This window comes from Mastacembelus armatus, unplaced genomic scaffold (assembly GCF_900324485.2).
Source record: "Mastacembelus armatus unplaced genomic scaffold, fMasArm1.2, whole genome shotgun sequence".
In the NCBI taxonomy this organism is placed as follows: domain Eukaryota; kingdom Metazoa; phylum Chordata; class Actinopteri; order Synbranchiformes; family Mastacembelidae; genus Mastacembelus; species Mastacembelus armatus.
The window spans coordinates 2,092,242-2,120,049 of NW_022872938.1; the positions used below are offsets into that span (position 1 = coordinate 2,092,242).

The 27,808-nt window shown below is 38.6% G+C and overlaps 1 protein-coding gene across 2 annotated transcripts in view; it reads right to left on the reverse strand.

Annotated features, from left to right (window-relative positions):
- Positions 1-455: 455 nt before the first annotated feature.
- Positions 456-27,808, reverse strand: part of pld1b (phospholipase D1b) — a 59,166-nt gene continuing 31,813 nt past the window's right edge. The window contains exons 10-26 of one of the 2 annotated variants that reach the window (XM_026305700.1): positions 27,315-27,464; positions 25,551-25,634; positions 24,771-24,852; positions 21,922-22,032; positions 21,655-21,837; positions 19,417-19,648; positions 17,238-17,366; positions 17,030-17,148; positions 12,703-12,816; positions 12,011-12,121; positions 10,584-10,672; positions 9,464-9,577; positions 9,021-9,070; positions 4,792-4,926; positions 3,936-4,089; positions 3,262-3,379; positions 456-2,280 (exon numbers count right to left, since the gene is read on the reverse strand). In XM_026305700.1, the coding sequence (XP_026161485.1) occupies positions 2,056-2,280; positions 3,262-3,379; positions 3,936-4,089; positions 4,792-4,926; positions 9,021-9,070; positions 9,464-9,577; positions 10,584-10,672; positions 12,011-12,121; positions 12,703-12,816; positions 17,030-17,148; positions 17,238-17,366; positions 19,417-19,648; positions 21,655-21,837; positions 21,922-22,032; positions 24,771-24,852; positions 25,551-25,634; positions 27,315-27,464 (2,200 nt within the window). In that variant the 3' untranslated portion in view covers positions 456-2,055. The remainder of the gene's footprint in view (positions 2,281-3,261; positions 3,380-3,935; positions 4,090-4,791; positions 4,927-9,020; positions 9,071-9,463; positions 9,578-10,583; positions 10,673-12,010; positions 12,122-12,702; positions 12,817-17,029; positions 17,149-17,237; positions 17,367-19,416; positions 19,649-21,654; positions 21,838-21,921; positions 22,033-24,770; positions 24,853-25,550; positions 25,635-27,314; positions 27,465-27,808) is intronic. The other variant, XR_003295628.1, reaches the window with a different exon arrangement.

Here is a 27,808-nt window from a genome sequence, read left to right on the forward strand (position 1 = left end):
ATGAACCTGCAGGTAAAAAAATAAACAAAACAAAACAAAAAAAAAAAAGAATAATAGTAGCACTTTAAAAGAGTATGCAATTTCCATGTAGCTTTTTGGAAAGATATAACTACTTAGTAAGTCAGTGTCATATGTCTACAGGCAAAAATAAAACTACACTTTGGGAAATAAAGTTTCCATTAACAAATGAGCAAAGGATAAGTATTTACTTGGGTACAAGTCATTTTGAAATAAAATAACGTTTTCATAAAATTAGGAGTAAATTACAGCGCACCTATCCACAAAACATCCTAGGAAATTACAAACCCGTAAAACAAAGAGCTACTAAAGGACCTACAAAAACCAGATCAGAGTGCAAAAACAGGTCACTTAAGGCTTAATGCAGAATACACAGTTTGAGGAATGTGAATGAACATATGTACTGCATGAACATCAGGCTAGTCTGTCTTCTTTGGCACTTCTTTGGTGACTTTTTTTTTTTACATAAATATTGAAAGCAGGAATTCAGAGATATGAGAAGGAAACAGCTGGTGATGTCTGACAGCACTTGTTCCCCTTCTCTCCTTTTAGTGTATTTCCAAACTATCCTGTGTCAACACAGAAAAGTCAGAGCTGCTTTCTCCAGCCTTGGATGTTGCATAGTGTTGTTAGAGAACAGACTGACAGAGTTATATGTTGACAGAAGGAGGCTTCATGGCCCACCGTTAATCACTTCAATTTCCTTATTTTCTTTTCTTCTTGTAAACGTGAGGCCTAGTTTTCAGGCACTGTAGAGTTTAACACCCCATCTGCTGGTCAACTTCTCTTTGTGTTTGTGTGGTGCATCTGTTTAAAACATCACACTATATGTGTACATATCAGTCTTGAGACGATGCAGTCTACAGTAAAACTGTGCATGTTTGTACATGCATATGTAATTTAAGCAGTTAAATGTTATTCAGGTGCATTCAGTGGCACTAGTATTACAAAGGCTTCATTACAAGTCTGCTACAAACACAGCTGATGCCATTTCGGAGGCTAATGTTGGAAAAGCTTGCAAATGGAGAGCTGCTGCAGTAGCTTGCTGTGTGGTGTCCATGACTGATCTTTGTTTCTAATTGATTACGGTGACAAAATAAAGTAACTTCAGGTCAGGTGACACATACCATGATATAATATATCTTTTCTGTAGCACCACAGTCACCTGTACAGACAGACAACCTTCCTCATAGGGTGCAGCTACAGCAAAATCCACATGAGCTGCGCTTTTTAAAATTGTTTTTAAAATGTGTTTGAAGTTTAAATAACTGAAGATACTGTACACCAACTCAGTGAGACTCACTGATGGCCTCTTCACTCTTCTCTTGCACACTTGCTGCAGCACAATCTCCACCAGCAGACATCTAAATTATACAAGTCTGTTCTTTATATATTGTGAAAATATGAATATGAATTCCATCTGTGATCTGTGATTTATTAAAGGCTTTTAGTTCTGCTATGTTGTTTATAGTTTCACTAAAAGCATGCTGAGCGAAAGTGGACTAAATGAATAAATAAACTCCTGTTTCCATCCGGTTCATTTGTCATGTAATCTGCTTGAAGTGATTTTATTCACTGAACTTAGAGGTTTCTTGGTATTTCTGACACTGCTCAGCCTGGCAAAGACACTAACCAGTCGTGTCTTTTCAGCAGCACAGTGCAGAGCTGTCTGAGAGGACCATTGGTTTTGAGGTCAGTGGGGATTGAATTTGATTCAACTAAGATCTTGTATCTGGTGTGAATTTTGGGCTAAGCAGTCCTTGTGGACTGGCAGACACAACACCGCTAATGAACCCAAATCATATTATAGGTAAAGTTTAGAGTCTCTGTTCAGGGCAAAAACACCTGTCTTCTTAGCATAGGCACGTTCTGCTAATATGTTAACAGTTGTTCAATTAGTTTTTCTTTTAGAGTCATACAGCTGTTTTCAGCCACCAGAACCTCCAAAATGGCACCAGAGCAGATTTTATCCACCTCAAAGTCTTCCACATTATGTACATGAACACATGAATGCACAGGTGAGTCTCTCCTTCTGTCTTAGGTCCAGACCTCCATGGGTACCATTGCCTCCTTGGAGCCAATGGGAGGGAGCATGTTCTGCTCACAGAGAAACTGAAGAGGAAATTGAACCAGGAAACCACGGATTTTCTTTAGCTCCTCATAGGCGCGGGCCGGGTCCTCCTTGTCCAGGCCTGGTTTGGTCAGGTAGCCCTCCAACTCCAGGATGTTACGGACATCGCTGGACGGCAGACAACGGAAAACCTGGTGTCCAAATAAAGAAACCTATTTCTAAACCAAGGAACTTTTAAGAATAATAGAATAAATCTGTTAAAATACACATTTACATTTTTAAAAAAAGCACCTTTCATTTACACTGAAGTTTGCACATGCATAATTCCATTAGTGCCATATGTTTGAAATGCTGTCATTATTTTGGCCATAAACACAAATGTGGTAATTAATTAATTATGGTCCAATAACTTGTGATAAAGGGCAATTGACCGTCAACCTAACTGTATGTATATAAGCATTACAACACTTTACAAAAATTGAAAAAATGAAAATTATTATATAGCAGTATGGAAATGTTGCGAGTAATAAGCATGAGGGAGAACATCCTGTTGGATAGGTTTGGGATTAAAAAACAAAATACTGATGTACCCTGGTCTTAAACACTGTAACTTGTCCTGCTCTCCACAGCGATCCTAAAGCTTTGCTCACAAAAGCAGACTTCCTTGCTGAGAGGTATACCTTCTACAATTTCTATTTTTGGAAAGAATGAGTGACGTTTGTGTTAAATAGACTGCACCTTAGCAACATACAGACTCAGTTTTGCTTAGTGGGACATCTGGATCTTCATTTGAGCCTCAATGTGGGCTGTGATCCTACAACATAGGCCTATTCTAGGTGAAAACCTTCAGAGCTGGTTTGAGGAGTAGAAAAAGTTAAAACTAAGACCTACTCTCTACTTAACATATGGGTACATAAATATTGTTTGAAGACCAACTTGAAACCACACTCCCAAACTTATTCTTCGAGCATGGTGGAGAGTTCATCAAGAGAAAATATCTAGGTTTCTGTTTTTTAAAATTATATAGTCTTTTACATAAAAAAACCAAATCTATTTGGGAATATATAAAGTCTAAATATCCAAAACTCTGTTTTGGTTTTAATGCATTTAGTTTTAATACAGCAAATTAAAGCTTTATCACAGACTAAGAGAAAACATAAAATCAGGTTCACCTTCTGGTATATGGTGGCGTTGCGAGCACAGGTGGCCATCCAGGTCTCCTTGTAGAACTGGTCACTGATGGGATCCAACACATTGATGGAGGGGTCCGTGTGAGCCCCCAAGATCATCCTGGGAGAAAGAACAGAGTAGGAGGAAGGTAAATAAAAAATATAAGAATACTTTCCAAGGGCACACAGCTTCTGTTATATCCCAGTTTGCAGACACTGTACACCACAATATGCAAAGATGTTAACCAGGTTCACATAAAAGAAAGTGGGTTAGAATTTATGCTTACACAATACAATCTGATCGTATTAAGAATGAGCTATAAATAAAAGTATGACTGCCTTATGCCACTAAACTAATATTGTCATTTATTGGCAGTAAAATGGTAATTTCTTTATAATAGTTTTTATTATTTTGTGGGAACACTATGCATGTAAGGCAGAGAAATGTTCACATGTAAAGCACAGAAAACAAATCTATTACTGAAAACAGTGACTAAACTTTGTGCATTTTCTTCATTACTTCAGACTGAACAAATGCTAGTTAAACAGGATTAAATCTCTACCTGCTCAAATATTTATTTAGTGGGACTATTATGCAGCCCTGTAAATTAAATTTTGCACAACACGTAAAAAGAAGCACTGAATCAAATAAACTAGGATTCAAACAGTTTCGGTACTTGAAGCACTCGAGGCGGAGCTGCAGACCGAATTTCCCAGCTTGGTACGGCTGCCCGTCCATCACAGAGTCCACCATCTCCGAGTCCTCCATAAGCACTGCCACTTCGCTGTCCCTCTTACCCAGCATGCTTCGGTCGTTGATGTTGGCTGAACCTTCGGGGACACAGAGGAACAACACTGGGCATAGCTCACAGAATATATGCCAGCAGATGGCGATGCAACTCCTGATTTCAGTATGTTTCACACACTTCAAAATACCAAACACAGCCTCAAAGATCCATATATAAAATACATGCAATTAGATTCCGTAAAAAAAAAAAATCCCTTAAATAGTATAAAAAGCATGAACTCATATGTAAAATCTACCTAAACACCAACAAGTCTGCAGTATTTGACTGAATTTAAATCAAATGTGACTGTACTTGTACTCAAGTATTTATAGCCGCTGTTCAGTTCACCAAGGACCAAGTCTTTAAATGTTAAGTTCAAATGCAAAAACATAAAAACATGTTTTGGTCGTTTTTATCCTCAGCACCTCATGTTCCTGACAGAACACAGTGTGTCATTTTATCTCATGTTGCGGCAGTTTCCCCAAACCTCAATGCAGACGACTTAAGACCTCTATTTTTTTTTTTTTTTCATTTTCCTTCTCAGTGCGTTCTCAGATATAGAGGCTGAAACAATCATCTGTGCAGCTCTTGTTTCTTGCTCCTCTATTATACATGTTTAGTGTCGTCTTGTAATGTTGGTGTGGCTTCAAGCTGCAATATCAATGTCAGCTAAATGTGAGTGTGCAGCATGACAAAGGTCAGTTTAAGTGTAAGTGAAACCAGAAATGCAAAGATGTCCTCTTACCAATGATGACGGTGTTGTCATCAGCGATGAGCAACTTGCTGTGAACATAGATGAGCTCGGTGACGAGTTTCCCCTCAAGCTCAGCATGAGTCCTCAGACTAGCAATGGAGATGTAGTTTATCCACTGGTCTCCCACTGGAAACAAGGACCAGACACTTTTAGTTTAGCTTTTAACAAACATTCAGTTTCTGCTTTGATAAATAAAATTCTAGAGGAAGAGATCAGCCTGAACAGAACGTATATTTCAAAGATTTCTAGCTCCTTTATTAAAAAAAATAGTTAACATTAGCTACCCAGCAGTATGGAAAGTACTTCAAATTAGAAGTATATAAGGTAGTTAACATGAGCTACCCAGCAGTATATAAAGTACTTCAAAGTAGAAGTACATAAGGTAGTTAACATGAGCTACCCAGCAGTATATAAAGTACTTCAAAGTAGAAGTACATAAGGTAGTTAACATTAGCTACCCAGCAGTATATAAAGTACTTCAAATTAGAAGTATATAAGGTAGTTAACATTAGCTACCCAGCAGTATATAAAGTACTTCAAAGTAGAAGTACATAAGGTAGTTAACATTAGCTACCCAGCAGTATATAAAGTACTTCAAATTAGAAGTATATAAGGTAGTTAACATTAGCTACCCAGCAGTATATAAAGTACTTCAAAGTAGAAGTACATAAGGTAGTTAACATTAGCTACCCAGCAGTATATAAAGTACTTCAAATTAGAAGTATATAAGGTAGTTAACATTAGCTACCCAGCAGTATATAAAGTACTTCAAATTAGAAGTATATAAGGTAGTTAACATGAGCTACCCAGCAGTATATAAAGTACTTCAAAGTAGAAGTACATAAGGTAGTTAACATGAGCTACCCAGCAGTATATAAAGTACTTCAAAGTAGAAGTACATAAGGTAGTTAACATTAGCTACCCAGCAGTATATAAAGTACTTCAAATTAGAAGTATATAAGGTAGTTAACATTAGCTACCCAGCAGTATATAAAGTACTTCAAATTAGAAGTATATAAGGTAGTTAACATTAGCTACCCAGCAGTATATAAAGTACTTCAAAGTAGAAGTACATAAGGTAGTTAACATTAGCTACCCAGCAGTATATAAAGTACTTCAAATTAGAAGTACATAAGGTAGTTAACATTAGCTACCCAGCAGTATATAAAGTACTTCAAATTAGAAGTATATAAGGTAGTTAACATGAGCTACCCAGCAGTATATAAAGTACTTCAAAGTAGAAGTACATAAGGTAGTTAACATTAGCTACCCAGCAGTATATAAAGTACTTCAAATTAGAAGTACATAAGGTAGTTAACATTAGCTACCCAGCAGTATATAAAGTACTTCAAATTAGAAGTATATAAGGTAGTTAACATTAGCTACCCAGCAGTATATAAAGTACTTCAAAGTAGAAGTACATAAGGTAGTTAACATTAGCTACCCAGCAGTATATAAAGTACTTCAAATTAGAAGTACATAAGGTAGTTAACATTAGCTACCCAGCAGTATATAAAGTACTTCAAATTAGAAGTACATAAGGTAGTTAACATTAGCTACCCAGCAGTATATAAAGTACTTCAAATTAGAAGTATATAAGGTAGTTAACATGAGCTACCCAGCAGTATATAAAGTACTTCAAAGTAGAAGTACATAAGGTAGTTAACATTAGCTACCCAGCAGTATATAAAGTACTTCAAATTAGAAGTATATAAGGTAGTTAACATTAGCTACCCAGCAGTATATAAAGTACTTCAAAGTAGAAGTACATAAGGTAGTTAACATTAGCTACCCAGCAGTATATAAAGTACTTCAAATTAGAAGTATATAAGGTAGTTAACATTAGCTACCCAGCAGTATATAAAGTACTTCAAATTAGAAGTATATAAGGTAGTTAACATGAGCTACCCAGCAGTATATAAAGTACTTCAAAGTAGAAGTACATAAGGTAGTTAACATTAGCTACCCAGCAGTATATAAAGTACTTCAAATTAGAAGTATATAAGGTAGTTAACATTAGCTACCCAGCAGTATATAAAGTACTTCAAATTAGAAGTATATAAGGTAGTTAACATTAGCTACCCAGCAGTATATAAAGTACTTCAAAGTAGAAGTACATAAGGTAGTTAACATTAGCTACCCAGCAGTATATAAAGTACTTCAAATTAGAAGTATATAAGGTAGTTAACATTAGCTACCCAGCAGTATATAAAGTACTTCAAAGTAGAAGTACATAAGGTAGTTAACATTAGCTACCCAGCAGTATATAAAGTACTTCAAATTAGAAGTATATAAGGTAGTTAACATTAGCTACCCAGCAGTATATAAAGTACTTCAAATTAGAAGTATATAAGGTAGTTAACATGAGCTACCCAGCAGTATATAAAGTACTTCAAAGTAGAAGTACATAAGGTAGTTAACATTAGCTACCCAGCAGTATATAAAGTACTTCAAATTAGAAGTACATAAGGTAGTTAACATTAGCTACCCAGCAGTATATAAAGTACTTCAAATTAGAAGTATATAAGGTAGTTAACATGAGCTACCCAGCAGTATATAAAGTACTTCAAAGTAGAAGTACATAAGGTAGTTAACATGAGCTACCCAGCAGTATATAAAGTACTTCAAAGTAGAAGTACATAAGGTAGTTAACATTAGCTACCCAGCAGTATATAAAGTACTTCAAATTAGAAGTATATAAGGTAGTTAACATTAGCTACCCAGCAGTATATAAAGTACTTCAAATTAGAAGTATATAAGGTAGTTAACATGAGCTACCCAGCAGTATATAAAGTACTTCAAAGTAGAAGTACATAAGGTAGTTAACATTAGCTACCCAGCAGTATATAAAGTACTTCAAATTAGAAGTATATAAGGTAGTTAACATTAGCTACCCAGCAGTATATAAAGTACTTCAAAGTAGAAGTACATAAGGTAGTTAACATTAGCTACCCAGCAGTATATAAAGTACTTCAAATTAGAAGTATATAAGGTAGTTAACATTAGCTACCCAGCAGTATATAAAGTACTTCAAATTAGAAGTATATAAGGTAGTTAACATCAGCTCCACCTTTAGCAGCTCCAACATTTAAGTGATGAACTATTGTACTTTTACTTAAGTATTAGTTTGAATGCTTTTACTTAAGAAGTGCCTGAGCAGTAGCTGTATCCTGTATAAGGAGTGGTGAGATAGTAGAGAATACTGTTTAAGAGAATTATTTTTATTAATAATTATATATTATTTTCAGGTTACTGTCAAATAGGTTTCACAAAGGATGAATGATAATATAAACTATAATAATATAGTAATAATATGATAATAAAATTAACATTAGTAGGTGCACTAGTTAGCAGTTGTAGATATTCTCTTGTAGTAGTATTATCTTTAGCAGTAACAACTATTATTGGTAATTTAACTGTAGTAGGAATTAAAGGGTAACTGAAGTTATGTACTGCATCTGCAATGAACAAGGTCAACATAAACAGGATTTCTAGCAGCTGTCTGGTTTCTCTTTAAAGAAACTTAAATGGTTGTAGCAAAAAGAGTATTTTTTTCATAATTTTTTATAACTTGCTGTATATGTGTGCTTTCTATGTGTTTATTTTATGAGCTGACCCCCCTGAGTTATAGTCTGTTTCTTCAATCTATTGTTTTCTTCTCAACGATGCAGAAAGCTCATGTTTGGTGCCATTATGAGCAAGTTTGGTAAATGGTAAATGGTCCTACTGGTATAGCGCTTTTCTACAAAGCGTGTACTCAAAGCGCTCTTACACTATTTGTGTTTGCCATGATTGAGTTCAGGCTTACAGCCAGGCAGTGTTTTCCATTCAAAAGGTACCAGTACAAGCCTTATTTTGTCTTTATTATGTCAAAAAAGAACATGTGAGGCAAAGGAAAATTTGTGCCATCTTCATGTATCTGTAACCTTGATTCGGTTTCTCTTCTCAGATTTTCAATTTTAGGAACGTTATTTTTGAGCTTGTGCACAAACAATATGCTCTCTGGTGGGGTATTAACTAACAAGCACTTTATCTCAGTTAATTCTCTAAAACACTCTCACATAGTGTCTGAAAATACCAAAGCATCAAAGAAACATATTAGTTGTCTTTAACCTGTTAAGCCTCATGTGTCTTTCTCACTCAGAGCTGGTCCAGTGACACATCACTAAAGTTAGTGACAGTTTGAATGCAGAGTTTAGCGTTGCCGTTGTCTGACTTACTTTCTCTCTTGAGCTGAGAGATAATGGAGCAATCTCCTCTGTTCATGGTCCTGCAGGGATAGACCGACAAAGGTGGATGAGCAGCAGATCCATATATTCACATTTCTTATAGTACAAGTGCCTGTGTGTCGTTGTGTTTGCGTAGGGAGGGCAGTGTTTACTCAGAAATGCAGGAAAGACAGTAAATGTGAACCTCAAAAGGGATGACACACACACACACACACACACACACACACACACACACACACACACACACACACACACACACACACACACAGGTTGATTTGTCTTGTGGTTAAAGAGTTAAAGGTGTGGTGGTGATCTCCTTCCTGGATTTAATGCTCATCAAACAAACTCAAACACACAGATGGGTTCATCACATGGGTTCATCACATGGGCGCACTCGTGCAGACGCACAGACACATTCACACACACAAACACACCTGTAGTTGAAGTGCATAACGGCCTGGATGGCACTGCCCCCTCCACTGTTGATGTCGCCTTCAAAGCCTGGCAACAGAGGCGTCACCACATACACTCTGTACTTTTTACCCTCCCTAAAATAATGTTAAAACACAGAGATGATCGATGTAATTGAATCATTTGACAAACAAAAGAAAACACAGAATGGAGGACCAAAAATACATGATGATGACATTTTTTTTAATCCACCCTGGTAGCCCTGATACTGGGACCAGGCTGTATCTCTTATTAAAATGTGATCTGCCGCCACCATTTTGATCAATTTTCAGAGTGTGGCAGATCTAACTCTCCAAAGCTACCAAACGGCTAAAACTGGTTGTGTTGCATTGTTGTGCTTCCTTAACATTGCATCACATTTAGTAGAGCTGCAGTTTGTAGAACAGGTTCAACAGCATCAGTGTCACTGTTTGGTTTTTTTTTTTTTTTTTTTTCACACTATATTTTTGTGGTAGTGAAATAATTTTGCTGGAGTTGTTTAAAAGGCACACTGGTCTGGCGATGGACACAGGGAAACGTATTGGATTTCCAATCAAATCTATCTTTGGTCTTGGATGGAAGACCAAATCTCAAATCTACTCTCAATCTACTGTGCTGTTTCAGTTATGTTTCAGTTTTTCTACACACCTACTTCTAAACTTTGTGCACAGAGTGTGTATCATTTTGTGTCCATGTTTTGTATGTCCTCTGATATACCTGACTACAAAACATCACACACAGGGAGAGAGAGATAAATCTTCACAGAGGCTAATTCATACATGACTTACAACATAAAATCAGTCTCTTAGTTATGTTGAAGGTACACAGAGCAACAGGAACACATCCCTCAACATGTGTTTTTTGTGTGTTTGTGTACACTGTTTCTGTGTTTCTGGGAAATCATTTCAAGACAAACCATAAATGCACATACACAAAAACAATGTGAGTGTGTGTGAGATTATTATGTGTATCTATGACTTTTTCTTGTAAATCATTTCAAGGTGAGGCTAAATACACACAGAAGCCATTCAACAGTGTACAAAGTGTGTGTTAATTTAATTTAAGATTTGATAAAGCACTTGTTTATGGTTCTGAGTGTGTTACCTGTACGCTCTGATGATGCGCTCAGCAATTGTGTCTCCTATCTTGTTGAAAACATGTCTGTTGTCTGCACAGCTGATGAAGAACTGATTCTGAAAGAAAAGCAAACAAAACATGTCACCAAATGAACAGCAGCTCTCATTTACTCTGGTCTCAAGTCATTGAAAAATCCAAAACATCCTATTCATTGCTTTTCTAAAAATAAAAACAGAAATTCACAGTTGACTTACTGGCAACAAGAGCAAATATCTTGAAAAAAACTTCACCTGGGATTATGGGAGTAGCTGATGATTTCAGGAAATGTGCTCAGTTAGATAAAAATAAATGTCATTTATTAAATGCCATGTACTGTGAGTTACGAGTTACATTAATAATACAAAAATAATTGAGCATTAAAGATAAGACAGTTACACATTAGTATGTAAAATAATTTTAAACTTGCTACACTATACCAGCTGCAACATCATATTGATGTAAAAACAGATATATTATTACACAGTTATTAAGTTTTTATACAGTATTCTACAGGCACTTTAGTGAGTTTAGAGGTTTTAGATTCTTATCACAACAGCATCAGGTGTCTGACTGATCCCAGATTCATTGTGCAGCCTGTTGTTCAGAACAAGTCCATAAAGAACTGACTAGAGTTCCTGAATAATTATTTTCAGAGGCAAGAAGAACCAGAAGTTCTGTTGCAGATCGTGAGATCCCCACAGAGCTCTGAACTCCAAATCTTTATTTGATCCTTTATCTTGTTCGTTTAATCTGTGCAAAGGTGAGTGAAAAAAAAAATACAGTACAATTCCCTGTGCTATGAGGCATTATGTGCTGCACTCCTTAACCATCAAGGTGGAAAACAGATTTCCCCACTACCTCAAATACTATTGAAACTTATTTTAACAGCATTTTAGTGATGATGCTGCTTCCAGGCTTTTTTTTCTGTGTGTGTTTCTGGACTGTGTGTTCAGAAAATAACAACTTTGGTAACTTATGTCTGTTATGTCTGTTTTGAAGAAATCTTTTGTTATATAATGCCAATAATTTATCTCCAGAGATTAACAAATGTTTCAGAAGTGAGCCAGACACTCCTCATTTACCATGATGACTATGGAGGTCTCAAAATGTCTTAACCTGCAAAACTGGCCTGACTTTGCTCCCAGCCTCCATCAACTACACACCAGTTCTTAGTATTTTCTGAGAAAGACAGTTCTGACAGCTCCTTTCTGGGAACATGCAACATTAGGAAGGGGGAGTGACTTGGAAGCAGAACGCATGTTGAACAACTAACCCATTGTTATGTTTAGTGTCAACTGTGCTGTTGCTAAGGTTACCTGCAGTTTAATAACCCTTAAGACACCTGCCAGCTAATAACAAAAGACATATTTTACAAAGCCTTGTGATAGTGTGGACATGATGTTTTTAAATATGACCTCTATGTAGATGAAATGCTGGCTGTTCTTGATGACGTGGACATAGGCGTTATGGATGGACTCCTCATGGTATTTGATGCCAGCGGACCAGTCAGAGGCCGAGCGCAGGACCTAAGAGTAGGAAGACATGAGTTGACGTTAGGGAGGGAGGCAGGAAAATTGTTTTCAGTCTTCTGTGTAAATGTCACAACACTCAGCTTCAGCTCTGCAAGATGATTATTTTAAATAACTTTACTCTTAATTTACTTGAACGTTTTTAACGTGAAAGATGGTTTTGTGTGTACCGATATATGTGACTTTGTTTCCAGTGTAATCATACTGCATATTCAAAACATTATGAAAGCAAACAGTGACTTAGACGTCCCAGATCTGCAACCAAAGAGCCCCTGAAACAAAAAATAATCAATGCTGACTAATTCTGAGCCACAGCCACTGTGGAGCATTATACAGTAATGAAGTTTTTGTATAAAAATTCTTCACATAAAACATAAATTAATAATTTATATATTAAAAACTATAGCAGATCACCTCACACTTTCTTTGTTTCAGGAAGTTATAGAGAAGGAGAAGAAGTTAAAGACCAGTGCGATGGAGGTGTAATTTGTTTTGAAGAGCAACATTAAATAAAATTAAACACATTACAATCAACCAGAATTAGAAGAACAATGTCAAAAAACTCAAACAAAACCAACCTGTACTTTGGTGTGGATGCAGTCGGGGACTTGGTACCTCTGCTCTCCAGCAGTGGTGTGAGTTTTCGGCAGCAGACATGGGTAGGCCTGGGTGTTGTATTTTGGCTTCACAAGCTGGTATAGAAAAAAAACAAAAGAGTGAAACCAAGGCATTATGGGTGGGATATACCACGCACTGATTTGGTGTAATGATTAAAGATAAGATAAAGAGACTTTATTGTCATTGTAGTTATACAACGAAATTTGTTTGGTAGCTCACAGAGGCCAGCAGCAATAAAACAAGCAGCAGCATAGTAACATAGTAAACGTAGAAAGAGTATAAAATATATAAAATAAAATAAAAAAGGCACTTAGTATAGTAAATAGACAAAAGGAATTTAAGGATAGAAATATAACAGTATTTACAATATAGTAGTTGAGTGCAAACAGTATAATATAATATAACAGTATTTACAATGTGGTAGTTGAGTGCAAACAGTATAATATAATATAACAGTATTTACAATCTGGTAGTTGAGTGCAAACATGAATGTCCCATAAAGTGTCTAGGATAATAAATATAACAGTATTTACAGTGTGGTAATTTAGTGCAAACATTAACGCCCAGTAAATGACTTTGTGCATTAGCAGCAGACATGACATGGGGTAGAGGAGAGAGAGGGAGAGTTAACTATTGTGTGTTGGGGGGGTGACACAGGCTACAGCTCTGGGAAAAAAGCTGTTCTTTAGTCTATTTGTGCGGGTTCTGATTGCCCTATATCTTTTCCCTGATGGGAGGGGTACAAAAAGTCTGTGTCTTGGATGAGTTGGGTCCTTGATGATGTTGCTAGCTCGCTTCTGTAGACGGCTAGCATAGACCGTGTCGAGGTTCGGGAGTTTGGTTCCTATGATCCTCTGGGCAGTTTTGACGGTCCAGGTCAGAGCTCGACGGTTTTCTGCAGTGCAGCTGGAGTACCACACTGTGATGCAGTGACAGAGGATGCTCTCTATTGTGCTCCTGTAAAAATTTACTAAGAGCTGGGTTGGCACATTTGCTTTTTTGAGTTTTCTTAGGAAGAAAAGTCTCTGTTGTGCTTTCTTCACTAAGTGAGATGTGTTAATGGTCCATGTGAGTTCTTTTGTTATGTGTAGACCCAGGAATTTGATGTCATTCACCCTCTCAACTTCCTCACCATTTATGTGGAGGGGTGGTGGTGTTGTTTTCTTGACTCTCCTGTAGTCTACAACAATCTCCTTTGTTTTGGCAGTGTTCAGAACCAGATCGTTGTTTACACACCATTTGATTAGGTGTTGAACGACCCTCTCTGTAGTGAGACTTCACTATAGTGTTAGAAGAGGAGTGGATGGGTTTGCAGTCGTGTGTGAATAGGGTGAAAAGAGCTGGACTAAGAACGCAGCCCTGCGGTACTCCTGTGTTAATGGTGATAACAGATGATGTAAGGTTGCCGACCTTGACCTTCTGTGGCCTATTAGTGAGGAAATCCAGAATCTATGAGCAAAGTGTGGTGGTTAGTCCCAGGTCATTCAGCTTGTTTACAAGTTTGTATGGCACAATGGCGTTGAATGTCGAGCTAAAGTCTACAAATAGCATCCTAACATATGTATTGGGATGCTCCAGATGAGTAAGGCTGGTGTGAAGTGTGATTGAGACTGCATCCTCTGTTGATCTGTTCCTGCAGTAAGCAAACTGCAGGCTGTCCAGGTCAGCAGGGATGTTGGTTTTGATGTGTGAAAGAACAAGTCTCTCGAAGCACTTCATGATAATTGGTGTCAGAGCGACCGGGCGATTCAGACATTTTACTGACATTATTCCTGACTGCACAGGAATAATGATAGTTGATTTGAGGCCTGTTGGGACTGCAGCCTGCTGCAGAGACAGATTGAAGATGTTGGTGAACACCCCTGCCAGTTGGTCAGCACATGACTTCAGCGTGCGGCCTGGGACCTTGTCTGGTCCTGCTGCTTTGTTGACATTGATCCTCCTCAGCATGGATCTCACCTGATGGCGTTCGAAGACAGATACCGGCTCCTCTATGGGTGATGGTGCTGTCTGGGTTTCCATCCTGTTGGAGTGACCATCAAAGCGCGCAAAGAACTGGTTCAGGGTGTCAGGAAGCGTGGCATCATGGCTGGACAACAAGGGGCTATTCTTATAGTCCGTTAGGGCTTTGATGCCTTTCCACATGCTGCATTTATCTTCAAAATGGCCCTCAATGCGTTGCTGATATCTGTGTTTTGCTGCTTTAATGCCCTCCTTGAGATCTTTCCGAGCATTTCTGTAAGCCAACCTGTCCCCTGACCTGTAGGCAGCGTTCCTCACTTCCAGTAATGAGTGTACATTCCTATCAAACCATGGTTTTTGATTTGGGTACACCATTCTGGTCTTGGTTGTTAGCACAGTGTCAGTGCAGAAGACTTTATATGCTAGAACGGATGAGCTATATTCTTCCAGATCTGTGCTTGTAAACAAATCCCAGTCTATATTTCCAAAACAGTCCTGCAGGCGTGAAGTAGATTCCTCATTCCAGACTTGGACCGCTTTGACAGTTGGTCTTGTTCTGCAGATCAGAGGTCTGTAGGATGGAGTCAGGTCTATAGAGATGTGGTCTGATAAGCCTAGGTGTGGAGATGGGGCTGCTTTGTAAGCTCTTGGGATGTTGGTGTAAACTTGATACAATATATTATTGTCTCTGGTTGGAAAGTGTATGCTGGTGTGTAGTTTGGGCATCACCATTTTTAAATCCACATGATTGAAGTCTCCTGCTACAATCACAGCTCCCTCCGGGTTTGCATTCAGCTGGCTGTTGATAGCTTCATGCAGCTCTTCTAGCGCTAGCTTAGCATTAGCCTGTGGTGGTATCTAGACAGCTGTGACAACAATAGCAGCAAACTCTCTCGGGGTGTAAAAAGGTCTGCAAATATTCGATGTCCGGGGAGCAATGTGACCTGATAATGTCCGCCGATGTACACCAGGCATTATTAATGTATATGCACACTCCGCCACCTTTGTTCTTACCGGAGTCAGCTGTTCTGTCTGCTCTGTATACGGAGCATACGGAGCATATGTGCCATGGTTTTTTGGCACTAAACAATAAAGCTGTGTGTCTTCTTTTTTCCTAAAGTCACAATGAGGTTTTGAGGCAACAGTAATGAAGAAGTGGAGCATTTAGTTACATGCATCATGTATTTTAGGGCATTCCCATTCAGGATGCAAAATATGGAAGGAAAGAAAGTGAAGTTATATAAATCCCTCAGCTTCTGATTTACCAGCTCTGCAACAAGACATTTACTGCCAAGAGAAAGCAGGTTCAACATTTGTGGCTGTTTTTAATTTATGTTGTCAGCATTAAAAAAAAAACAAAAAAAAAAATCATTTAACACCCTCTACTTCCTGAAATGTTAAAAAAAATGTGGGGAAGTGTGTGTTTCTAATACTTGAGGAAGGTAAGGGTGTTTCTATATCTCACCATCAGATAGATGTGAGACTTTTCCAGGCTTTCAGGTGAAACTAAACTTCAGTTGCAGAACCAAATTTACTTTCTTTAACCAATTTTAAAGTTCAGTCACAGTAAACCTACACTTTCTTCTACACTCCATCTCATTCCACACACAAACAATACTGGCACCAGTGTGTTCAAATTATCACTGCCAGGGTTTTGCACCATGTGGGGTAAAATTATTTATGTGTAAAGGAGATAAAAACATTTGCATGAATTCATGGGTAGGGGCACAGATAAAAATGGTTAAACATGGGCAGATAAGAGGTGAGATAAATATATGAACATGGGGTCACAATTCTTATGTTGTTGAAAAATCTTGGTCACTACTTTAAAAAATATATTTTTTTAAGCATTTAGATGATGTTTTTTCCAAACAAACAAATGAAGCTTTTTTTTTATCCCTTCATATTCTTCACCCCGTCTTATTCTTTATTCATATTCCCAGGATCAAAACCAAGACAGAAGTCAATGTGTCATTACGCAGAAGCTTAATGACACATTGGTTGTGCCACTATGGACACATCCCATTCCATTATTTGATTGCTCCTCAATGGGCCCAGAAGTCGACTGTCCCACAGCTCTTATTCCAGCTCTGAGGATGGAAGAGACAAGAGACCATCCTACTTCAGGACTTGATGAAAGGATGTCTCATGTCTGTAAAACCGTGTTTTCTTTCTCCTTGCATTTTTTCCTCACCTCTTATGTGGGCAGTTATAAGATGCAAGGAAAAGATGCAGGTGAAGGATGCATGGATTCAATTAAGGGAACTGGGATGTGCCCTATGTTAACCTCTTACCTAGATCAACAACAACACATTGACCTCTGACCTTGGTGAAGTTCCACCGCTGGATGAAGTGTCTGGCTACATCTCGTGCTGCTTTCCCATGAACCACTGAGGCAATGTCATGCCAAGGCATTCTGGGAGTTGTGTGTCTGTCTATGAAATCTAAAACAACAGACATGGGAATGTGAGAAATTTAGGAGGTGAAATATATTTTCCACAATAGCACAGACTGAGCTTAACAGTGTGCTTACCATCAAAAGGTTTGTCCAGTTGAATCCAGTCCTTGTGCACAAAGTTGCAGTAGTCTTTTCCGTGCCAGAACCGTGCGTTTCCAAACAGCTCTCCAACCCCTGTCTGTAGACTACGCATCGAGCCACTTCCTGAAACATAAAGACAAATTCCAGAAAACCTCTTCTTGACAGAGTATTTCTATCCGGTGGTATTTCCAGTGGGTGGCATGGTTCTGTGATAGTTAGCACCGTCTCCTCTGGTTTGAGTCCTGTTTAAATCTAGGGACTTTCTCAGTGGAGTTTGCATGTTCTCTCACTGTCTGCATGGGTTTTCTCCAGGTACTCTGATTTCCTCTCACAGTTCAATGACATACATTTCAATTTGATTCTTTAACTCTAATTTCATTACCAGACACATTTATATGTGTTTTCCCTTTTAATCCAGCCTTAAACTTGATACTAACAATGTCACGACTATAGAAATGAGACAATTCATCTGTTTATAATAGTACCACCACAGAACCATGCTGGACTTGACAGTGAGACACTCATGTTATGAGAGAAATGAACCAGCAGCTGAAAGGCAGGCATTCAAGGTTTACAAAAACTCAGCATAAAACAGACATTGCAGTCAGACAACTGACAAAGAAACATGTAGGCTCTGTTTCATTTTTTTTAGTTTTACTTACCTGGAATACATTAAAATACTACTAATACTACTATCCTTCTGATGCAATACCTGGATTGTAGTAAGATGTGAAAAACATAGTCAAATGTTTTTTCCAAGAAATTATTACTTAATTTGTTTAACGGCAATTGTTTGACTTTTGTTCACCTCTGACACTTAGAGAAAATAAAAACACAGACTACATGACGATGTTGCCCACAGTCAAACTAGATGGGTTATTACTGGAAAAGTTGTTTATTTTACATTTTACCCTGATTCTCATTTGTTCTCTTGACTTATGTTGCCTTTTTCTGTAATTGCATCTCTTTTTTATCCTTTTAATTTATTGCTTTTTCATTTACCTACCATTTTTACTCTAGTTCTTCAGATGGATCCACATCTAGAAAATTTTAACTAATCTGTTGACAATTTTTCTATTAGTCAAAAGTTCTAGAATTTTCTCTTCAAATGTTAAGAGCCCAAAATAAACAGTAATTTTACAAGTAAACACAATGAAGAAAAGCAGCAAATTGTCACTTTTATTAAGTTGCTGATATTTACATATGTAGCTGATTCATTTAACGTTTTATAGTGCAAAATTATGAATTTATGTAATAATAATACCAATAATACTAATTATTTTATTATTGTTATTATCTCCATAATAATTAAAAGGGACAGTAACTGTTAGTTCAGTCTGATATCAAACAAATATTTTTCACAGCAAAACCAATGTTGTTAGAGGTCTTGTCCACAAGAGTCTCAAGTCCAGTTAGACTGCCTGAGACTGACCTTTGACTCATTGAAAGAAAAGGACTTCAGACTTACACACAGAGAGCCAAAGGCAGATCAGTCAAGCTGAAAACCACAGAAAAACACACTGGAAAATGAGTGGCATCGTTGAGACCTGGCAACCCTGCAACTCATTTCACCATGCCTGCTCAATGGGCAGTCAAACTCACCAGCCTGACAGTGGCCGATAGGAGTGACTGCCCTTAGCTCTGCCAGCCTGCTGGGGATCAGACTGTGCTGGCTGGTGATGCTGATGGACCAACCTAAACAGAGTGGCGGCAAACACTGAGCCGTCAGCAGAAATCGAGGCTATCATTGCTGGATGAGATGTTATGAAAACCGAACAGGCAGGTTCACCAAAACTAAAAAAATGGTGTAGTTTCTGTTCTTGGCCACATGCTTAATAATGCATTCATTCAGATTTTAAACACTGTAAAAATACATCAAGTAAAAATGGGGCAGGACAAGGTGATTGTCTAATAATACAGCTTAAAATAAATTCAACTCTGGAGCGAAATCAGTTATTTTTCAAGAAAGTTAATAAAAATCTGACTGACTGTACAAGTCCGTATTTATATTAACTAAATATGAACTAAAGGGGTCAGTTAAAGAAAAAACCTTAGAAGTAGCACCTAAAACTTCAGATTTTCTAGCTGCAATTGAGCTGCTTGATAATTATTAGGACCTCATCTTGCTGTCACATTTCTTTCACACATAAATTACTACTGGTGTACTACTCACTCTCTTCAGTTTCCAGGTCGCTGTCGCTGTCACTGTCACTGTCGGCCTGGGCCAGGCCGTGTTTCTGCAGGTGTCTCCTGATGCTGAACCTGCTCCTCTTCATTTTCCCCTGACTTCTCAGTCTGGGCTGGTCCATTGAGTCCATCACTGTAGAAATGCCCTTTCCATTGCTCTGGGAAACAGCACTGCTGTCATTAGATGGGTCAGCCATATTTAAGGAGGATGCACTAGCCTAGGAAAAATTTAACACAGGCAACGTTAGTCAGGATAATGTTATCAGTCAATAATGAAAAATAAAAACAAAAGAAACAGAAATTCAACTCTTGTGTGCTCTTAAAGGTTGCAAGTAGTCAGCGTATTTCTGTGGTTATTATAATCATTTATTCTTTTGTATTTATTCTTACATCATAATGGTGCTGTTTATGTATATCTCAAATCAGTGTATATGTTTAAGATTTTCATGAAATTTGTGAAAAATATATTGTCACATTTCTGGCAATGTGTTAGATTCAGTGGGTTTTTAAAAGATTTTAGGGCCTTGTAGCAGTGACTCAAATCCCTAAATTTATTTAGCTAGACAACAATTCAGTCGTAGTCATATGTTTACCAGACCTGAATTCACAATAATTCCACTTCATTTTTGTAAACCAGCTTCTCTAAGCAATAAATGCGTTTTTCAATAGAACCTCCTGGGGTATTACCATTTTCTGCTGCTTCTTACTTCGTCTTTACTACATTTAAGAGACAAATATACTTCTACCTCACATAATTACTTTGATAACTTGAGCTACTAGGTCTGTTTTTTGCAGATGATGTGGTCCTGCTGGCTTCATCAGTGGTTTGCAGCCAAATGTGAAGTGGCTGGGATAACAGACAAAATTGTTGGTACCCTTCAGTTAAAGAAAACCCCACAGTGGTCACCGAAATAAAAATTAAATAAAAAATATTAAGGGTACTATCAGTTTTGTCCAGGCCAGTTTCATTAATTTGTTTTTTTAAATGCTTCCGTTGAACCACAATTCAAAAGGACTGTCTGATTTTCATTAGTTAATTTTCAGTAAATTTTTTTTTCTTATTACTTATTTCAGTGACCATTGTGGGTTTTTCTTTTTTTAATGGAAGACTACCAACAATTTTGTCTACGTGTGGAACTTGGGGTCTTGTACTCAAATTGGGGTAAAATGGAGCAGTAGATTTTCAGATGGACTGGTGCAGCATCAGCTGTTATGCAGGCATTGTGAGAGACCATTGTAGTGAAGAAGGAGCTGAGACAGAAGGCGAACCTCTCAATTGAACTGTCAATCTGTGTTCAAACACTCACCAATGGCCACAAGCTTTGAGGTGTGATCCAAAGAAAGAGATTGCAACTAGAAACTGCCGTGCGAGCTGCCAGAAAAGACATGGAGCAGCTGTGGAAAATGGCCACTGGAGAAGATGCTGTTAGGTCTGTGCCCAGATGAACAGATATAAAGAGGCTTTTTGAACTGTGTGTCAGCAGTGCAGCAGAACGTACAGTGACAGGAACACATCACAGCTAGCTTACTTAACCTGTTGTCACCACGGCCCAGTCCCTCATAAGTGGGGGAATATGGATTGATGGCTGGACAGAGCTACTAGGTACTTTTCAGGTCAGATTAATAACCATTAGGCTATATTATACTGTCTGAATGATCAGACTTCTCGTGCCAACTGAGTGTAATGGGTATTACAACTTCAAAATGTAGCACAGAATAGTCCAAAACGCTTTGATAGGTTTGGTTCAAGAGATGTGTAACTTCTTTCTTCAGCTCACAGAGTTGTAGCAGCAGTAAAAATGTGTAAACAAAGTCTGTCACTGATGTTCATGTTCTTTAGATGCAAACAGATCGCTCAGTTCACCGACAATAAAGAGGATTCAATGAACGCTGCATTCATGCAAACGGACCACTGATATAATGTGGTACTGTATATGGTAACCTTTTGCCATAAACAAACTTGTTTCAACAAATTAGTGGGTGCTCAGTGTGGTGTTTTAAAAAGATCGTTTTCTTCAGATTTTTTGAAAAGATTAAATCATCAAAGATACATTACAGAGTTTTCAGTAGTGTTGTAATTTCCTGAACCTTTTTTTAAACCCTGAAGATAAAAAGGAATGTTCACCTTTGAGACTTTGCAAATTGCATTTTAATTCAATTTAAGAAATTAAAGGAAGAAATTTACAAGAAAATAAGGTCGTGTGTTTGTGTCTGACTGAGAGACCTGCTCCAAGTGAGAAAGTGTAACACTCCCAATGTCTGTCAGTCTGTGTTCCCTGTCATCCCAGCGTCCGTATGCCAGGTCAATGCCACCCACAAAGGCCACTGATTGGTCAATGACGACAATCTTCTCGTGATGAGCCCACAGGTAAACGGCAGATGAGACGTGGTCAGGATCACGCATCACCTGGAGAGCAAAAGTCCAAAATTGAAACAGGAAATATCCTTACACAGTATGATAAATCTGTGAAAATAAATCGCAGACACTCACCTTGATGTTGGGGTGAAGGTGCAGCAGTGTCCTCTTGCTATATCCTGAGTTTATACCCAGCGCCAACTCCACCTCTTTGTACAGCATTACAAAGATTCGCACTCCTTGTTGCTAAGTAAACAACGAGACAAAGGTGAAGCTAAAGGTCAAACATGAAGAATTTTAACCAATTCACACATAATTTAAACCTCTTTACCTTTATGGTTCTTCAAAATAACATTTCTCTGAAAATGTCATATATATTTTGTATAAGGTAAAGTTAATAGACTATGTTATTCTGGCTGCACCTCTTCATTAAATGGAATTTTCACCCAACTTTTGGTATATTCAACTTTGTACTGATCATTACTGATGACAAACTACATGACATTTCGGACATTCATGTATGTCGCTGTCTTTCAATTACTGTAGGTGAGAGAATCATCGTCAGCTTGCTGAGAGAGAGAACATTCATCACCAATACATGTAGTTTAAGTTGATGCTATCTTTTTGTGCATGTGCTTATTCAACATAAAGATATTGAAAAAAAGAGGGTGTACAGTGGCTTATGTTGTGAATGGTTTCTGTTCCTGGCTTTGTAACTCTGAATCAAACCCAGCTGAGTCCAGGATAATTAGTCATCCCTGTCTAAAGACGAGACTATCACCATTCTGCCGGCAGACAAAGGGAAATGCACAGTGGTTCTTAACACTACAGACTATCATCAAAAAGTACCCTCACTCTTGGAAGACCAACAGACATACGAAAAGCTAAAAAGAGACCACACCAGCACTTACAAGAAGAAGGTGATACACTGCTTAAAACAACTGGAAATGAACAAAACCTTGGACAGAACCACATACTACAGACTGTAACCAGGGGGAGACCACCCCCGGCCTATATGGGCTCCCCAACGAAGGGGCCCCCCTCAGGCCCATTGTCAGCAGCATAAACTCTGTGACTTATAACATTGCCAAACATCTTGCCACTATCATGGCTCCACTGGTAGGCCACACAGACCACCACATCCGGAATTCGGGGGAATTTGCCTCCAGAGTCAGACATCTAAAATTGGAAAGAGATGAAAATATGGTGTCCTTTGACGTTACATCCCTCTTCACCAGCATCCCCACCACCAATGCTTTAACATCTGTTAGGAGGAGACTAAAAGAGGACAGCACCCTCTCTACCAGGAGCAGCCTCAACACGGACCAAATCTGCCTGCTGCTGGAACTTTGCCTCAACACCACATACTTCTCATACAGAGGTGACTTTTACAGACAGAAACATGGTTGTGCTATGGGCTCCCCTGTGTCACCCATCGTTGCCAATCTGTACATGGAAGAAGTAGAAAAGAAAGTTCCTTCACAGGAACAGCACCAACCCATTGGTTCAGATATGTGGATAACACCTGGGTTAAAATCAAAACCCAGGAAGTCCAAGCCTTCACTGATCACATCAATGCAGTAGATGCAAACATCAAATTCACCAGAGAGGACACCAAAGGGAACAGGCTGGCCTTTTTGGACTGTGAGGTCATCATCGGGTCTGATGGTAACCTAGAGATAGAAGTCTACAGGAAACCCACAGACACAGACCAATACCTTCTTTTTGACTCCCATCACCCACTGCAACGCAAACTGGAAGTCATTAGGACTTTACGCCACAGAGCAAGCAACATCCCTACCTCCATGGAGGCCAAGAGAAAGGACACTCACTTGAAGACAGCCCTCAAAACCTGTAGCTATCCCAAGTGGGCTTTCAACAAGGCAACATCCACATCAGGCAGAAAAACAAGAGACACAGCTGAGCCTCAAGACCCACAGAGAAACAACCTGGTCATTCCATATGTAGCAGGGGTTAATGAGAGGCTTAAATGGATTTTTGGCAAACATCAGATACCAGTTCACTTCAAACCTACCAACACACTGAGGCAGAGACTGGTTCACCCTAAAGACCAGATTCCAAAACAAAAGAGGAGCAATGAGGTGTATGCTATCCAGTGTAAGGAAGAATGCTCAGACTCTACATTGGAGAAACCAAACAACCACTCAGCAGGAGGATGGCCCAGCACAGGAGGAGCAGCTCCTCAGCACCACAGTCAGCTGTGCACCTCCATTTAAAGGAAACAGGACACTCTTTTGAAGACAGTGAAGTACACATTCTGGACAGAGAAGATAGATGGTTTGAAAGAGGTGTCTGAGAAGCTATATATGTCCAAGTGGAGAAACCCTCTCTCAACAGGGGTGGAGGACTCAGATATAACCTGTCTTCAATCTACCAACTGGGAACCAGCTGGTGTCCAACTGTTCCCAGGAAATTAAGGAACAAACCCAATGTTTCTCAGGAACGACAGATTCTGCATGTTCTGCAGAATGTTGGGGAATCAGAATGAGTCCATCATTAGACCTTAACCCACTTGGATGGGTGGCGAAATGTTTCACCTTTAAAAGAACTGAAAGTCCAGTTTCCATGACTCAACCTCTAGATAACCTTAAGGTTTAAATGAGACAGTTTAAGATGATCATATTTTTTTCAGTGTACGTACTAAGAAAGCTTTACACTGACAATTCAATTCAATTCAATTCAGTTTATTTGTATGGTGCCAAATCACAATACAAATCATCTCAGGGCACTTTACAAAAAAAAAAACAAAAAAACCCAACAAATCCCTTATGAGCAAGCACTTGGGGACAGTGGAGAGGAAAAACTCCCTTTAATGGAAGAAAAACACCTCCAGCAGAACCGGAGAACCGTCACATATGAATCATGGGTCTATATATGGAAAACTGTCTCAGTGTCAGTACAGAGGGTGGTAGGTGTTCAGCATGAAAGCAGTTCACTTAAGAAAGATTACTTTTTCTGCTCACCGCTTTGCGTTTTAGTATGCAGTCCAGGCGCCAGCGGTTTCCTTCAACAACCGGCCTCTTCAGGAAGATCTCTGGACTCAACCTGGGGGGAAAACACACTGCAAGATATAACAAAGGCACAACTATACTATTGAACATTTCCACAGGTACACTAAAAGTATATTTGCTTTATATGTCTTTGTAATTTTGTGTTTCCATCTCTTCCTTAGTTAACCTTTACTTCTGTTCTCCTTTTCTCTCATTTTTCTTTCATTTGCTTTATGACTCTGTTATCTCTTAAATATGTCTTCTGTTTTTCCTAATTGAACTTCTTTAATGGATCTTAAAGCATCAAACGACTTCAAACTGAAGAGACCAAGCTTTAATAACATAAAAACTGAACTTTTCTTTTTTCACTTTTGGAAACTACAGCATGGTTTAGTGCTAATACTAAAATTCTAAAATGTTGATGGATGTAGTTTTTTTTTTGTGTTAGAGCTCCTGTATTCAAGCGATTTTTCTGACACTGCATATACAGTGAATTCCTAATAAATAGATAGTTGTTGCTTCTAGTACTGACATGTGAGTCTCAGTGTGTGTACTAGTATCACAGTAGTTTGAGCCTCAAACTGTAACTGATCTGTTTGACCAGAACACCTCCCCTAGAGGTGACCGCCAAGTGTACTCACTGCACTCTGAATCACACAAACAGAGTAAATCCCACACCACCTCACATTGTGCTAAATCTCATCTTAGTGTGATGGACCAACACTCAGCATACACACAGTCACACCCACTCACCACCAGTCTGTGATGAATATTTCCTCTTTGGCGTCTTCAAGAGCATCAGCCACATCCTCCATGTATGTTTTCCCATTCACATACCTGTAGAAAACATACACACATGCACAAAGACATAAATCATCTCCACATGCATGTACAAACACACACAGGTCCACACACACATGTACACATGTAGAGAGCAACAAGCCAAACACACACTTCCCTTGCTCACTTTCAATATGTCCAATCATTATGCTTTTTGTCCAGGATGGACGGACTGGCGGACGGACAGACGGACGGACGGACGCACACAAACACACACACACACACACACACACACACACACACACACACCTGTCTCACAGACAGTATAGTGTTCCCTAGCAGAGGGACAGGTGATGAGTAGGTGAGGCTCACTTTCCCTCTCTTTGTGTCAGATTACTCCAGTGAGCACTTACTCTCTGCCAACTGGAACAGACCTCATCCACACTTTTTCAGCCAGTGTAATTTTGGGTCAGTTCAAAGCTGTTTTCCTCATTAACACACATTATTAAATAATGTGGTGTTTTAGTACATGTACAGTACTGTGAAAACATTTTAGGTAGTAAAGTGAGGATACAAAGTGTAGTAGCAATTCTACTCAGAACACTTACATACAATTTACTTGGCACATATGTTGTTACTGTTCTGCCCTGATCACACAGAACACATTGCAGCAGCCTGGGATACCACATTATAATAATTTCCAATGAGAACACAACATTTTGCATGCAACCTTTTCGCTGAAGTGGCTGTTGTTTTTCTGTTCTTATGCCACCATGACATCTGCAGTTTAAAAAACTCAGATGATTTGAAGGAGGTGACAACAACAACAAATGGAATCACCACTGAAGGGAAATTTTTGTTGCTGGATGCCCAGAACTTTATGATGTTACTCACTGTTATTGTCACAATATCAATCCCAATACTAAACAGCAGGCCTAGAGGCAAAATTAGAGCACCACTTAATATTTGATTGCTTTCATAAGGTTAAACTGAACTAGAAACCACCTCATAGTTTATATTCAACAAACGTTAGTTCACTTTCAACATCTTTTGAGGTCTGAGCATTTTTCAAGATTGCTCTAAGTAATATGGAAGCCAGACGATTGACACTAGGTTGTCCAACTTCTTTTGTTGTCTTCTGTCAGTTTATTTGATCCCACACTGTCTCTATGATGCTGAGATCAGGAGGTGGAGATGAGAACATCTACTGCAGCACTCAGTGTTCTTCTTATCTCTAGGTATAGCTCTTTATGACTTTGTATAGTTATATATATATAGGCTTGTTTTCATGCTGCAGACTGAATTTAGGATCAGTGAAATCTGATCCAGATGGTGTTGCCTGATGGATAAGAATCTTAACATCTTCCCCTAAAACTTTTCCACAGTACTGTACAAACAAATGTCTTTGTACCTTTTACAAAGTAAACTAGCTGAACTGAATCACTATTGTAAATAACTGAATCAGTCATTTTTAGCTCCTCACAGGGGACTAAGAGCAACGTTTTCAGCAACTGCACTTTAGTTCTTTAATAAAAGCTTAATAAACGATTGTGAAAGCCACAGAAACATTTTTTTAATAGACTGAACTGAACTGAACTGAACTGAACCTGCAGACTGAATTAACTATTAAATCGTGCACTTCACTTACTCTATATCTATTCTTATATGCAAGTGTAAATGAATGGCAGGTCAAAGGCTTAGCTTAGAGGAAAAGGTTAAATTAACTACTTTGGTTACCATTTGGCGGGGATGTTTTCTTCCTGTCTAGCGAAGGATCCAAAGCGGTGGTCAGTGAGGAAGGCTGACCCGTGCTTCTGGATGAAGCCTTCAATGGCTTGACCCCACCAGCGGGCATGTCTGTAACTGCTGCACTTCAGCACCAGAGACCTACACAAAGAAATACTTTTAATTTCTCTTATATTATCACAGTCTGCTCCAGGATGCCACCTTTTCAGTTCTCATTCTTTGTCCAGTGCTCCCCTTTTACCTGATGAAGCGTTCGATTTCTCCCATCATTTCACTCAGCTGACAGATCTCTTGCATCCCATCCTGTGCACTTCCATCCTATTCCCTCTATATTTACTTCATTTATTGCCAGATTTTTCTAGAGAGCTATGGCTATTTTGCCATAGCTTTCCAGCCTTTGCCCCTCATCTCCTTGTATATCTTCTCTGTTCCTGTACGTTATTATAGCCCGCAACCCCTGCCTGCTTGAACATATGGCTTTCAGG